Genomic DNA, 12,651 nt, shown 5'->3' with positions numbered 1-12,651 from the left:
CACGCATTCAACTGCCATCTCCTCCAATTCTTACCATCACTATCACGTGGTACTGGCAGCAATCCTGAGAACGCCACCCTTGAGGTCCTGTTCTTCAGCCTTCTGCCTAGTTCCCGAAACTCACCCTTCAGGACCTCATCCCTCTTCCTGCCTATGTCGTTGGTACCAACATGTATCACAACTTCTGGTTGCTTTCTCTCTTGTACCAGGATGTCATGCACCCGGTCAGATACATCCTGGACCCTGGCACTCGGGTGGCAACAAACCATGCGGGTTTCCTTCTCACGTCCACAAAATCTCCTGTCTGCTCTCCTGACTATAGAGTCTCCAATGACGACAGCTCTCCTCTTCTCCGTCCCATTCTTCTGCACCACAGGGTCAGACTCAATGCCAGAGGCCCTGCCACCGTGGCTCACATCTGGTCAGTTGTTTTCACCAACAGCATCCAGGATGGTAAACTTATTATTCGGGGGAATGGCTACAGGGGTGCTCTGCACTACCTGTCTACTCTCCTTCGCTTTCCCCCCTTGGACTGTCACCGAAAGACCTGCTTCCAGCAGCCTAGGTGTGACTACCTCCCTGTAGCTCTCATCTATGACTGCCTCATTCTCCCTTATGAGTCGAAGGTCATCCAGCTGCTGCTCCAGATTCCTCACACGGTCTTCCAGATCACCCAGCCGCAAGCACTTCTGGCAGATGTGACTCTGCGGGAGAGGGGAGTTCCCCCAAGACTGCCACATCTCACAGGAGAGGCACATCACCGTCTCAGGAGGAATTGTAAAGACTAACTGGGAACAAGCTCGTCTTCCACCTCTTCTCATCGAAGCCTCTCGAGTCAAAGCCTCAAATCTCCACTCCTTCAATGGCCCGCTCTCTCACTGGCTGCTATTTTTTTTGGTAGAGACATATCTCCACCCTGACACCAATCCCTCCATTTTCCTATCATCGGAGAGTCTCTTAAATGCCCCGAATGTATCTGCTTCGAAACCCCCCCCCCCAAACAACAAGAACACCGACCAACAGCAAGGAACTGCACCCTGACCCCTTTCCATCAGGTTGATGACACCACCCTCCCACTCCAGATCGAAACCCCTCTTCTCGCGACACTCCACTCACCAAGAACATCCTCTTTCCCGTCTTTGTCCGGGATTGTGAATATCCCCACGATCTCGTGCCCTGCCTTTTTCAGTTCCTTGTACACCTCTTGGCCAAACAGGCTTTGTCCAATCACAGCGATCTTCATCCTCCTTCACCAATCAGCACTCTCCTGTTGAGACCAGTGTGAACCAATCACCAAACAGTAAACACAAACACAACATTCAGCAACAGCATCCCCCCAGCCCACACTCCCTCCCTCTCCCATGCTCCCAGACCTCTACAGCTCTGTTCGACACCGGTGCTTGTGAGAACACAGGAGAAGAGGAAGCCATTCAATAGGATCAGTAACACACACAAAATGCTGGAGGAATTCAGTAGGTCAGGCAGCATCTATGAAGAGAGATAAGCAATCAACATTTTGGGCTGAGACCCTTCATTGGGACTGGAAAGAAAGGGGGAAGAAGCCAAAATAAGTCACTTTTTATTGTCATTTCGACCATAACTGCTGGTACAGTACATAGTAAAAATGAGACAACGTTTTTCAGGACCATGGTGTTTCATGACACAGTACAAAAAAATAGACTGAACTACGTAAAAAACAACTACACTAGACTACAGACCTACCCAGGACTGCATAAAGTGCACAAAACAGTGCAGACATTACAATAAATAATAAACAGGACAATAGGGCAGTAAGGTGTCAGTCCAGGCTCTGGGTATTGAGGAGTCTGATGGCTTGGGGGAAGAAACTGTTACATAGTCTGGTCGTGAGAGCCTGAATGCTTCAGTGCCTTTTCCCAGACGGTAGGAGGGAGAAGAGATTGTATGAGGGGTGCGTGGGGTCCTTCATAATGCTGTTTGCTTTGCGGATGCAGCGTGTAGTGTAAATGTCTGTGATGGCAGGAAGAGAGACCCCGATGATCACAGCTGACCTCACTATCTGCTGCAGGGTCTTGCGATCCGAGATGGTGCAATTTCCGAACCAGGCAGTGATGCAGCTGCTCAGGATACTCTCAATACAACCCCTGTAGAATGTGATGAGGGTGGGGGGTGGGAGATGGACTTTCCTCAGCCTTCGCAAAAAGTAGAGACGCTGCTGGGCTTTCTTTGCTACGGAGCTGGTGTTGAGGGACCAGGTGAGATTCTCCGTCAGGTGAACACCAATAAATCTGGTGCTCTTAACGATCTCTACTGAGGAGCCGTCGATGTTCAGCGGGGAGTGGTTGCTCTGTGCCCTCCTGAAGTCAACAACCATCTCTTTTGTTTTGTTCACAGAAAGAGAACAAAACAAAAAAAGTAAGAAAGTGGGGGAAGGGGAAGGAGCACCATCTGGAAGATGATAGGTGAGGCCAGATAAGGAGGGAAGTGAGGGAGGGAGGGGAGGTGAACATCAACTATTCCCCTCCACAGATGCTGCCTGGCCTTCTGATTCCTTCAGCATTTTGTGTCTGTTCCTCCAGAGATCCGGCATCTCGTGCTTACAAAAGGATCAGTACCTCTGGTGTTCCCTCTCACCCTTCTCTTCCTCCCAATGCTCGAGTTTCCCCATCCTGTCAGGCAGAGGTTCCCCGCACTCTGCAGGAAGGAGAACGCATGGGGGCAGCCCGCAGGTGTTGCCGAAGTCAGCATAGCACGTCCATGCTTTTCAGCAGAACACCAGCAACGGACGTTGTTGAACTTGTACAAGGAGTTGGTGAGTAATTTGGAGTGTTGTGTGCAGTTTTGGTCACCTACCTACAGGAAAGATGTAAACCAGGTTGAAAAAGTCCAGAGAAATTTTACAAGGATATTGCCAGGTCTGGAAGACTTGTGTTATAAGGAAAGATTGAAAGAGTTAGGACTGTATTCTTTAGTATGTGTGTGGGAACATTTCAGTTACTGCGCGGACGTGCACCCACACAGCTTAAAAGGAGCGGTGACACCCCCCTCCGTCACTTCCACAAGAAGCTCATTCCACACTCAGCATCCGCAGTCTGCAGGTGCCTTTGAAATCTCATCTTAAACCTATGCCCTCTTGTTTTGATTCGCCAGCTGCAGGAAAGACTGCATGTTCGCCTTACCTCAGCCCTCATATACACCTCTGTCAGATCACACTCCATTCTCCAATGCTCTAATGGATAAAGTCCCAACCTGCTCAGCCTCTTTCCAATTCTCAGCAACATCCGTGTAATTCTCCTTCCAGCTCAATAGCATCTTTCCTACACAAGGTGACCAAACCAGAACACAATATTCCAAATGTAGCCTCACCAACATCTTGTACAACCGCAACGTCACACCCTAATTCCCGTACCCAGTGTCCTGAGGGGTATCTGTGGGTGGCAGTGTTCCCCTGCCCCACTACCCTTAGTGGGATGAATGGGGGGGGGGGGGGTTGTTAGGGGCTGCCAGCACTGGGTGAGTAACTGAAGTGCGTTTTGCAGACAGTCTGCACTACAGCCACTGTGGAGGGGGGGAGTGTTTAGTGGGTGGGTGGGGTGCCAATTGAGCAGGCCGTTTTGCCCCAGATAAAAATTCTAAAACACGAAGGCGCTGGAAATCTGCAATAAAAACAAAAAACGATGTGAAACTCAGCAGGTCAGGTAGAGAAAGTTGAAGGTGGATAGATCCTCTGCCTCACACCTCCAGTGACTCCAGGTTCCATCTCAACCCCTGGCAATGTCATTGTGTAAACTTTGCCAATTGGCCTTGTGACCACATGGAATTCCCCTGGGGTGATGCGGTTTACTCCCATGTCCCAATGACATATGAGTCATTGGTTAATTAGCTGCTGAACCCCCCCCCCCCACGTGTGTGGGTTAATTTGGGCAGAGGTGATGTGAGTGAAGGGTGGAATGACAGTATGGACCCGATGGGCAGAAGGGCCTGGTTTCTGCTGTACCTCTCTTGGTCCCGTCTCAGGACCTGGAGCCCCTGTAGGATGAGTGTCCCATCGTACACCCACTGTTGGTATACAACACACACTTAGCTCCCGAGGAAACGGAGAACCGAGACCCGGAGCGGTCCTGGTGAAGCATCTCGCCCGAAACGCCGACTGGTTATTCATTTATAGATGCCGCCTGACCCGCGGAGTTCCTCCAGCAGTTTGTGTGTGTTGCTCAGCGTCTGATGGGTAGAATCTGTGGCATCTCGGGGGTGGACAGTCTGGATACTGGCTACGTGTCGTTCTGCTGAGTACACACTTCAATGTACCTGTGATAAACCGTCGGAGCCCACACTTCAGAGGAGAGCCGCGTCTTAGGGGGGTGGGGATGTCAGGTTGTCTTCAACACTGACCAATCGGAAGCCGGCGTTCGGCAAACCCCCTTACCAGCTGATCGCATGGAAAGAGGTCAAAGTGAAAACAGTTCTTCCTCCCACCCCCCAAACCCCGACTCTCTGAAAATGCTCCGGCTCGTTCACGACCTCGCACAAGCTCCCCGGAAACTTGCTCCGGGTTCAGAACTAGGGAGAACTCTCGGTGAAATTCTAACCCGGTTATAAATAGCGACACTACAACGAAAACCAATAGCCCGCAAAAAAATGTCTGCTAAAGCACGACAAAGTAATAAACTTTCTGCAAACTTCTCGCAGTGCAGAAGAGGGGCTATCCGGAACTGATTGAGGGTCGGGATAATTCACTCCAAACATGTAGCAAACAGGAGAGAGAGAGAGAGAGAGAGAAAACAACAGTTTGTGGTTACAGTCCCAGGCCGAATGTCTGTTTACAGACATGTCTCTGTCGCAACGCAAATCTCCCCCTCCCCTAATTCCCTCCCTTTGCCCCTGCATTGCCCGAGGTGTTAGGGGAGAGAGGCAGGCGGGGAGCAGGCACTCACCGTCTCTGTAAGGCAGAGCTGCTAGAGAGAGCGAGGAGCGAGGGGGAGGCGCTCGGAGAGTGGTTGGTTAGGCATCGACGCAGCTCGGGGCGAGAGATTACCACACACCCTCCCAGCCTGACTGGGAAGGACACTGGAAACGCGGTCGTTATCAACACGCTCGGCAAAACCACGTCTTCCGCCGGGCCCGGCCCAGAGTTGTGTTTCCAACGCGAAGTTTCGAAAAGTATGAGAGGCCCCGAGGGGGGGAGACAGGGTCCTTTACAAATCCAAAATCCATTTTAATCTTATTTGTTGAAATTATACAAGTAGAATCAGAAATCAAGTTTATTATCACCGACTAAAATTGTTGTATTTGTGGCAGCAGTGCGATATATAATTACCATAGATTAAAATAAGAACGTATTTTTTAGAAGTACTGTAGTGCAAAGTAAGAGCGGAATAGTGAGGTGGTGTTCTGTCTGATGGCGGGAGGGGAAACACTGTTTATAAAACGCTGTCGTCAGGCTTCCCACCTCCCTGGTGACAGTACCGGGATGAGAGGAGGACACGTCATCGATGGGGAGGCTCCTTCATGATGGAGGCATCGCCTTTTGAAGATGTCCTCGATGCCAGTGCCCACGATGGAGCTGGCTGGGTTCACAACTTTCTGCATCTTTTCCCCATCCTGTGTACTGGCCCGACCATACCAGAGAGTGATGCATCCAGTTACAATGCTCACCGCGGACATCTGTAGACAGTTGCTAGTGTCTTTGGTGGCAAAGCAAAGTTCCTCCAACTCCGAATGCAATACAGCCGCTGCCGTGCCTTCTTGGGACCAGGGTTAGGGTTAACCCTCACCCTAACCCTAAACCTCACCCTCACCCTAACCCTCACCCTAACCCTAACCCTCACCCTAACCCTAACCCTAACCCTAACCCTAAACCTCACCCTAACCCTAACCCTCACCCTAACCCTAACCCTCACCCTAACCCTCAACCTAACCCTAACCCTAACCCTAACCCTAACCCTAACCCTAACCCTCACCCTAACCCTAACCCTAACCCTAAACCTCACCCTAACCCTCACCCTAACCCTCACCCTCACCCTAACCCTAACCCTAACCCTAACCCTAACCCTCACCCTCACCCTAACCCTAACCCTAACCCTAACCCTAAACTCACCCTAACCCTAACCCTAACCCTCACCCTAACCCTAACCCTAACCCTAACCCTAAACTCACCCTAACCCTCACCCTCACCCTCACCCTAACCCTAACCCTCACCCTCACTCTAACCCTCACCCTAACCCTAACCCTCACCCTAACCCTAACCCTAACCCTAACCCTCACCCTCACCCTCACCCTAACCTAACCCTCACCCTCACCCTAACCCTAACCCTAAACTCACCCTAACCCTAACCCTAAACTCACCCTCACCCTAACCCTAACCCTCACCCTAACCCTAACCCTAACCCTAAACTCACCCTAACCCTAACCCTCACCCTCACCCTAACCCTCACCCTAACCCAATACAGCCGCTGCCGTGCCTTCTTGGGCCCAGGGTAGATCCTCGGGGTGAGCTTGAAATCGTTTACACTTTCCGCTGCTGATCTACCTCACAGATTTATGCCTGTTTTTCACTGCACAGGTGCAATGGGAAAGACACTTTCAGCATCACAGGCACGGAGAATCAGATAAGCAGCATTCACAAGAAAAACATCAACAACAACGGTAGCAAAAGACCAAGGACCTTATTGTGGACTTCAGGAAAAGTGGAAAAGGTGATCAGATTCTAGTGTCAACATCTCTGAAGATTTATCCTGGGTCCAAATATTGATACGAATACAAAGAAGCTGTATAAGGCCGTAAGATAGAGGGGCAAAATGTCGCTATTTGGCCCATTGAGTCGGCACCGCCATTTCATCATGGCTGATCCATTTCCCTCTCAGTACAATCTCCTGCCTTCTCCCTCTATTCCTGACTAATCAATAATCTATCAGCCTCTGCCTTAAAGATACCCAATGTATCAACCTCTTCCTTAAATATATTCAATGTATCAACCTCTTCCTTAAATATATTCAATGTATCAAACTCTGCCTTAAAGATACCCAATGTATCAAACTCTGCCTTAAAGATACCCAATGTATCAAACTCTGCCTTAATAGAAACATAGAAAACCTACAGCACAATACTGGTTCTTTGACCCACAAAGTTGTGCCGAACATGTCCCTACCTTAGAAATTACTATTACAAGGCTTACCCGTAGCCCTCTATTTTTCTAAGCTCCATGTACCTATCCATGTCCCGCTGTAACCTCTGACAGCCCTCCACACTATCCACAACACCTCCAACCATTGCGTCATAGGCAAACTTACTAACCCATCCCTCCACTTCGTCATCCAGGTCATTTATAAAAATCACGAAGAGTAGGGGAGTCCGAACAGATCTCTGAGGCACTCCACTGGTCACCGACCTCCATGACCCGTCTACAACCACTCTTTGCCTTCTGTGTGCAAGCCAGTTCTAGACCACGAAGCCAGCGTGTCGAACTCCGCCTTAAATATACCCAACGCCTTGTCTGGCTGAAGAAATTCCTCCTCATCTCCGTTCTATTCTGAGGCAGTGCCCTCAGGTCCGAGACTCCCCCAGCAGAGGAAATATCCTGTCCACTTCCGCTCTGTTGGGGCCTTTCATTATTCAACATTGTTCTAAACTCCAGCGCGGGTCGGCTCAGAGCCACCAATCGATCCTCAGATGGCAACTCATTCTGGGGAACCTACACCAGCGTCAGCACCTCCTTCCCTCATGTGGAGGAAAGTTAAGCCTGAGAGTTAAGGGTTAATAAAATCACGAGGATAGCAGGGTGAGAAGCAACTGGGGTCCGGACGACTGTCTACTCATTCTAATTGGCAAAGAGTCCTGTCAGAAATGAAGCACGGATTCTGTGCGTAAGCAGGAACCATTGGCCGCTGGACATGACTGCTGGCTTGGATTCTTACAGATAACGGGGAACTGATTGTGTTTGTGCGGACCATGTGTCTAATTTTTTTTTGGAAGGTATGGAAGCATCCTTGTCGATGAGGACAAAGCAGGAACTTTTGATCCCTGAAAACTGCTGAACTGCGTGCGTTTTGAAGTTTGAAAGACCGTGCTTGTGCTCACTTAAGCAGAGTCGTGGCCGGTTCTCCGCGGTCACGGAATAAATTAATTAAACTGAATACCGGCTCTGTGCCTTTGTTTAAGTCTAATCGGCGATAGCAAATTTCTCTGACAGATCAGGCGATAAGGATGGGATCTCTATTAAATACGGGATGTCGGAAAGGGGAGACAGGAATGGCGAGCGGGGTCGCCCGGACCGGCCGGTGACCGGTCCCTGAGATCGGGTAAGGAGCAGGAAGGGAATTGTAAGAGGGGACGAGACTCGGTTGAGATTAAAATAGGGACCTCGGTATCTGGTATTTGGTTGGCCAACCGAGGGGGGAGCGCTCGATAGTAAAAGGTAAAACACAAGCCTGCTGATCCACTAACCAGCCCGCCGGTGATTTGAGTACGTACGCGAAGAAATGTCGAAAATTATAAGACGACGGAATAACTCCTGGATGACCCGTTGGTTGGAAACGGAGGACAACGGGTCCTCTGTAACAGTCCCCCGTGATGTGTATGGGTGGAGTTGCGCGGTTGGCCGTATCGTGAGCCTTTCGATCCGAAGACAATTCAGTACTGGAAACCCGAAACGAAAGTTGTAAATGGGGATCCAAACTGGGACAGAGGATATATGATGTGGCGTTCTAATAAATGGGAAGAGTTGGTCATTAAAGGTTAAACTGAAGTAAGAAGAAAACTGGACCCTTCAAAAGGCAGAGGTGCCCCATCGGGGCTGCCCCGGGCACCGGACTGTACCCTCAGATCACTCCCCCGCCTCCGAATCGGGGCTGCCTGATGACCTGGAAATAATAGAGGCGGCTGTGGGTGTGACTCAGCGATGGAACCGCCACCCTCTGTCAGATACCTAACCCGCTACCCGTCGCTGCTTATAGTGATTTGCGGAACCTCTTGGCGCGGAGAAGGAGCCAATTTCCCTCCCACTGATCCAGGACCGAGGGGTAACTGGGTCCCTCCTGAAACTCCTCGCGGATGGAACGAGCAATTGGTCAGAAGGGGTAAAAAAATGCCATCCTTGCGGGAGCAAGACAACACTGGGTGTCACCAGAAAAAGGGCGAAACCATTGCCAATTTCATTATCCGTTTCAAGGATTGCCCACAATCTGTAAAATGGCCAGTTAGCCGGGCAGACATTTCTGAGCTGCCTTCAACCCGAGGTGGCTCACTCTTCTAAATGAACTAATCGAAACTGGCAAACACAGCGATGGAATGATAGAAACATAGAAAACCTACAGCACAATACAGGCCCTTCGGCCCACAGAGCTGTGCCGAACATGGCCCTACGTTAGAAATTACTAGCTTACCTATAGCCCTCTATTTTTCTAAGCTCCATGTACCTATCCAAAAGTCTCTTATGAGACCCTATTGTATCCCCCTCCACCACCGTTGCCGGCAGCCCATTCCACACACTCACCACTCTCTGAATAAAAAATTTACCCCTGACATCTCCTCTGTACCTACTCCCCAGCACCTTAAACCTGTGTCCTCTTGTGGCAACCATTTCAGCCCTAGGAAAAAGCCTCTGACTATCCTCACGATCAACACGTCTCATCATCTTGTACACCTCTATCAGGTCAGCTCTCATCCTCCTTTGCTCCAAAGGAGAAAAGACCGAGTTCACTCAACCTATTCTCATAAGGCATGCTCCCCAATCCAGGCAACATCCTTGTAAATCTCCTCTGCACCCTTTCTACGGTTTCCACATCCTTCCTGTAGTGAGGTGACCAGAAATGAGCACAGTACTCCAAGTGGGGTCTGACCAGGATCCAATATAGCTGCAACATTGCCTCTCGGCTCCTAAATTCAATTCCACAATTGATGAAGGCCAATACACCATATGCCTTCTTAACCACAGAGTCAACGGGCGTAGCTGCTTTGAGTGTCCTATGGACTCAGACCCCAAGATCCCTCTGATCCTCCACACTGCCATGTCTTACCATTAATACTATATTCTGCCATCACATTTGACCGACCAAAATGAACCACCTCACATTTATCTGGGTTGAACTCCATCTGCCACCTCACAGCCCAGTTTTGCATCCTATCAATGTCCTGCTGTAACCTCTGACAGCCCTCCACACTATCCACAACACCTCCAACCTTTGAGTCATCAGCAAACTTACTAACCCATCCCTCCACTTCCTCATCCAGGTCATTTATAAAAATCATGAAGAGTAAGGGTCCCAGAACAGATCCCTGAGGCACTCCACTGGTGACTGACCTCCATGCAGAATATGACCCATCTACAACCACTCTTTGCCTTCTGTGGGCAAGTCAGTTCTGGATCCACAAAGCAATGTCCCCTTGGATCCCATGCCTCTTTACTTTCTCAGTAAGCCTTGCATGGGTAACCTTATCAAATGCCTTGCTGAAATCCATATACACTACATCTACTGCTCTACCTTCATCAATGTGTTTAGTCACATCCTCAAAAATATTGTTGATATCAACAATATTGATATTGTTACCTCCTTGATTAGCAAAGATAGAAATGGGTTATTTAAGAACCGGAGAGAGAAAGAACAGTACATGAAGATGGGAGGAGAATGGGACACGTGAGAGCCGGGACAAGAGCCGGGCTGTATGTCGGAAATGCGGTAGGAAAGGACGCTGGACTAGGTAATGCTGTAGTGAAAATGAAGGACTAAGGCAAGAGGGCTCTGGAATGAAGGACAGGGGATAGGCTCCTTTGCAAGAGGGCTCTGGAATGAAGGACAGGGGATAGGCTCCTTTTCCTGTGCGAAATCTCGCTGGGACCCAACAGGAGGATGGGCGGTACAGGCAGCAATAATCAGGCTTTCAGAAAACCCCCTAGAGGATGCCCTGTTAGAGACAGAGATGGTAACCAGAAAATACGGGCCTGATCGACTCCGATGCTACAGCATCGTCCGTACATCCTCCCGTGGGGTTACCAAAAGGTCATGAAAGTATTAAGAATAGCCAGAGTTCCTATGATAGGAATTGTCCAAGCCGGTTGCAATAAAGGAGGGAAAAATTGGATTAATGAGACATTTGTAATAGCAGGAAAACTGCCTGTTAATTTGCTTGGACGCCAGGCCCTCTGTAAGTTAAATGTTGTTGTCCGTTGCACCCCAAGGGCTTGTCTCTTGAGATCCTCGAAATAGACTGCCTGAGCTTCGCACTATAATGTCCCCCCCAAATAAAAACCAGAATACACAACAGATCTGTCACAAGTCGGATGTGAGTTTCACAGGCGGAGCCCCCCCTCCCCCCCACCGATCATCAATGGACATTCGTCAAGTGGACCCAGAACAACATAATAATCACAGGACCATAAGACCATTAGACATAGGAGCAGAATTAGGCCATTCAGCCCATCGAGTCTGCTCCTCTATTCCATCATGGCTGATTCCAGATCCCATTCAACCCCATACACCTGCCTTCTCGCCATATCTTTTGATACCCTGACCGATCAGGGTATCTACTCTCTGGCTAAAAGAAATCCTCCTTACCTATCTTCTAAAATGTCATGCCTCGATTTTGAGGCTGTGCTCTCTAGATCTGGTTATCCCCACCTTAGGAAGCATCCTCTCCACATCCACCCCGTCTAGTCCTTTCGACATTCGGTAGTTATCAAAAAGATCTTCTAAGTTCCAGTGAATACAAACCCAAAGCTGCCAAGTGCTCCTCATATGTTAACCCCTTCATTCCTGGAATCATCCTCGTGAACCTCCCCTGGACTCTCTCCAATGTTAACACACCCTTTCTGCGAGATAGGGCCCAAAACTACTGATGATAGTATAGCCCTGAGGTAACCTTGGCCGTGTGTACTGCTGTCGGTTATAGGTACAGACGAGCAGGTACTGACTGTCTTTGTGCAGGGGTATGGAGAAGAGGGCTGAACACAGATCGATTACAGTGTACTCTGACAGGACAGAGGCCAATATCACATAAGCGACCGGCACTATGGGTGAACCGAGCTGTACTATCTGATTTATAGCTCTCAAGTCCTGTACAAACCAGCACGTCCAGTTTTCTTGGCTTGGGAGTGGGTAATATCAGCACGTTGCAGGGTCTTTGTGTTAGTCACGAGCCCCTTGCTGCAATAAGGGTGCATCACTGGCTTAATCCCATTGAGTGCCTGATGGAGGGAGGAGGGAAACAGGGCGAGGTGAGAAGAGGTAGGAGGGCAGAGTGGGGAATAGAAGAGGGAGGGAGAGGGATTATTTTTTACCAGAAGAGGAAATCAATATTCATGCCATGAGGTTGGAGACAAACCAGACGGAATATAAGGTGTTGCTCCTCCACCCTGAGGGAGGCCTCATCATAGAGTACAGCACAGAACCAGGCCCTTTGGCCCATCAAGTGTATTCTGAACCATTTACTGCCCACTCCCATTGAGCTGCACCAGGACAATAGCCCTCCATACCCCTTGTCATGGCCCCTTCTGGCAATCCCCCACCTTGCTATTCACCTCAGGAATTGGGCCTCAATTCCATTGTTTAGTTTCCAGTCATTTCCAGGCTCCACTAACTACACACACCTGCTTTCCATCAGAAGATGCAGGATAAAGACCCTGTGATCACAACAAGGAGCTGCCAGTTCGTTGGTCGACTCCAGTGTGAGTAACCTCGT

The 12,651-nt window shown here is 49.6% G+C and overlaps 1 protein-coding gene across 1 annotated transcript in view; it reads right to left on the bottom strand.

Moving 5' to 3' along the window:
- Nucleotides 1–8,520, bottom strand: part of LOC140742142 (cytosolic 10-formyltetrahydrofolate dehydrogenase-like) — a 55,635-nt gene extending 47,115 nt beyond the window's left edge. The window contains exons 1-2 of the mRNA XM_073072945.1: nucleotides 8,449–8,520; nucleotides 1,117–1,267 (exon numbers count right to left, since the gene is read on the bottom strand). Coding sequence (XP_072929046.1) covers nucleotides 1,117–1,243 — 127 coding nt within the window. The 5' untranslated portion in view covers nucleotides 1,244–1,267; nucleotides 8,449–8,520. The remainder of the gene's footprint in view (nucleotides 1–1,116; nucleotides 1,268–8,448) is intronic.
- Nucleotides 8,521–12,651: the final 4,131 nt, after the last annotated feature.

Source organism: Hemitrygon akajei, chromosome 19, assembly GCF_048418815.1.
Source record: "Hemitrygon akajei chromosome 19, sHemAka1.3, whole genome shotgun sequence".
Taxonomy (NCBI): domain Eukaryota; kingdom Metazoa; phylum Chordata; class Chondrichthyes; order Myliobatiformes; family Dasyatidae; genus Hemitrygon; species Hemitrygon akajei.
Note: the sequence above shows the minus strand (reverse complement) of the source record. Positions and strands in the feature narration are given on the sequence as shown.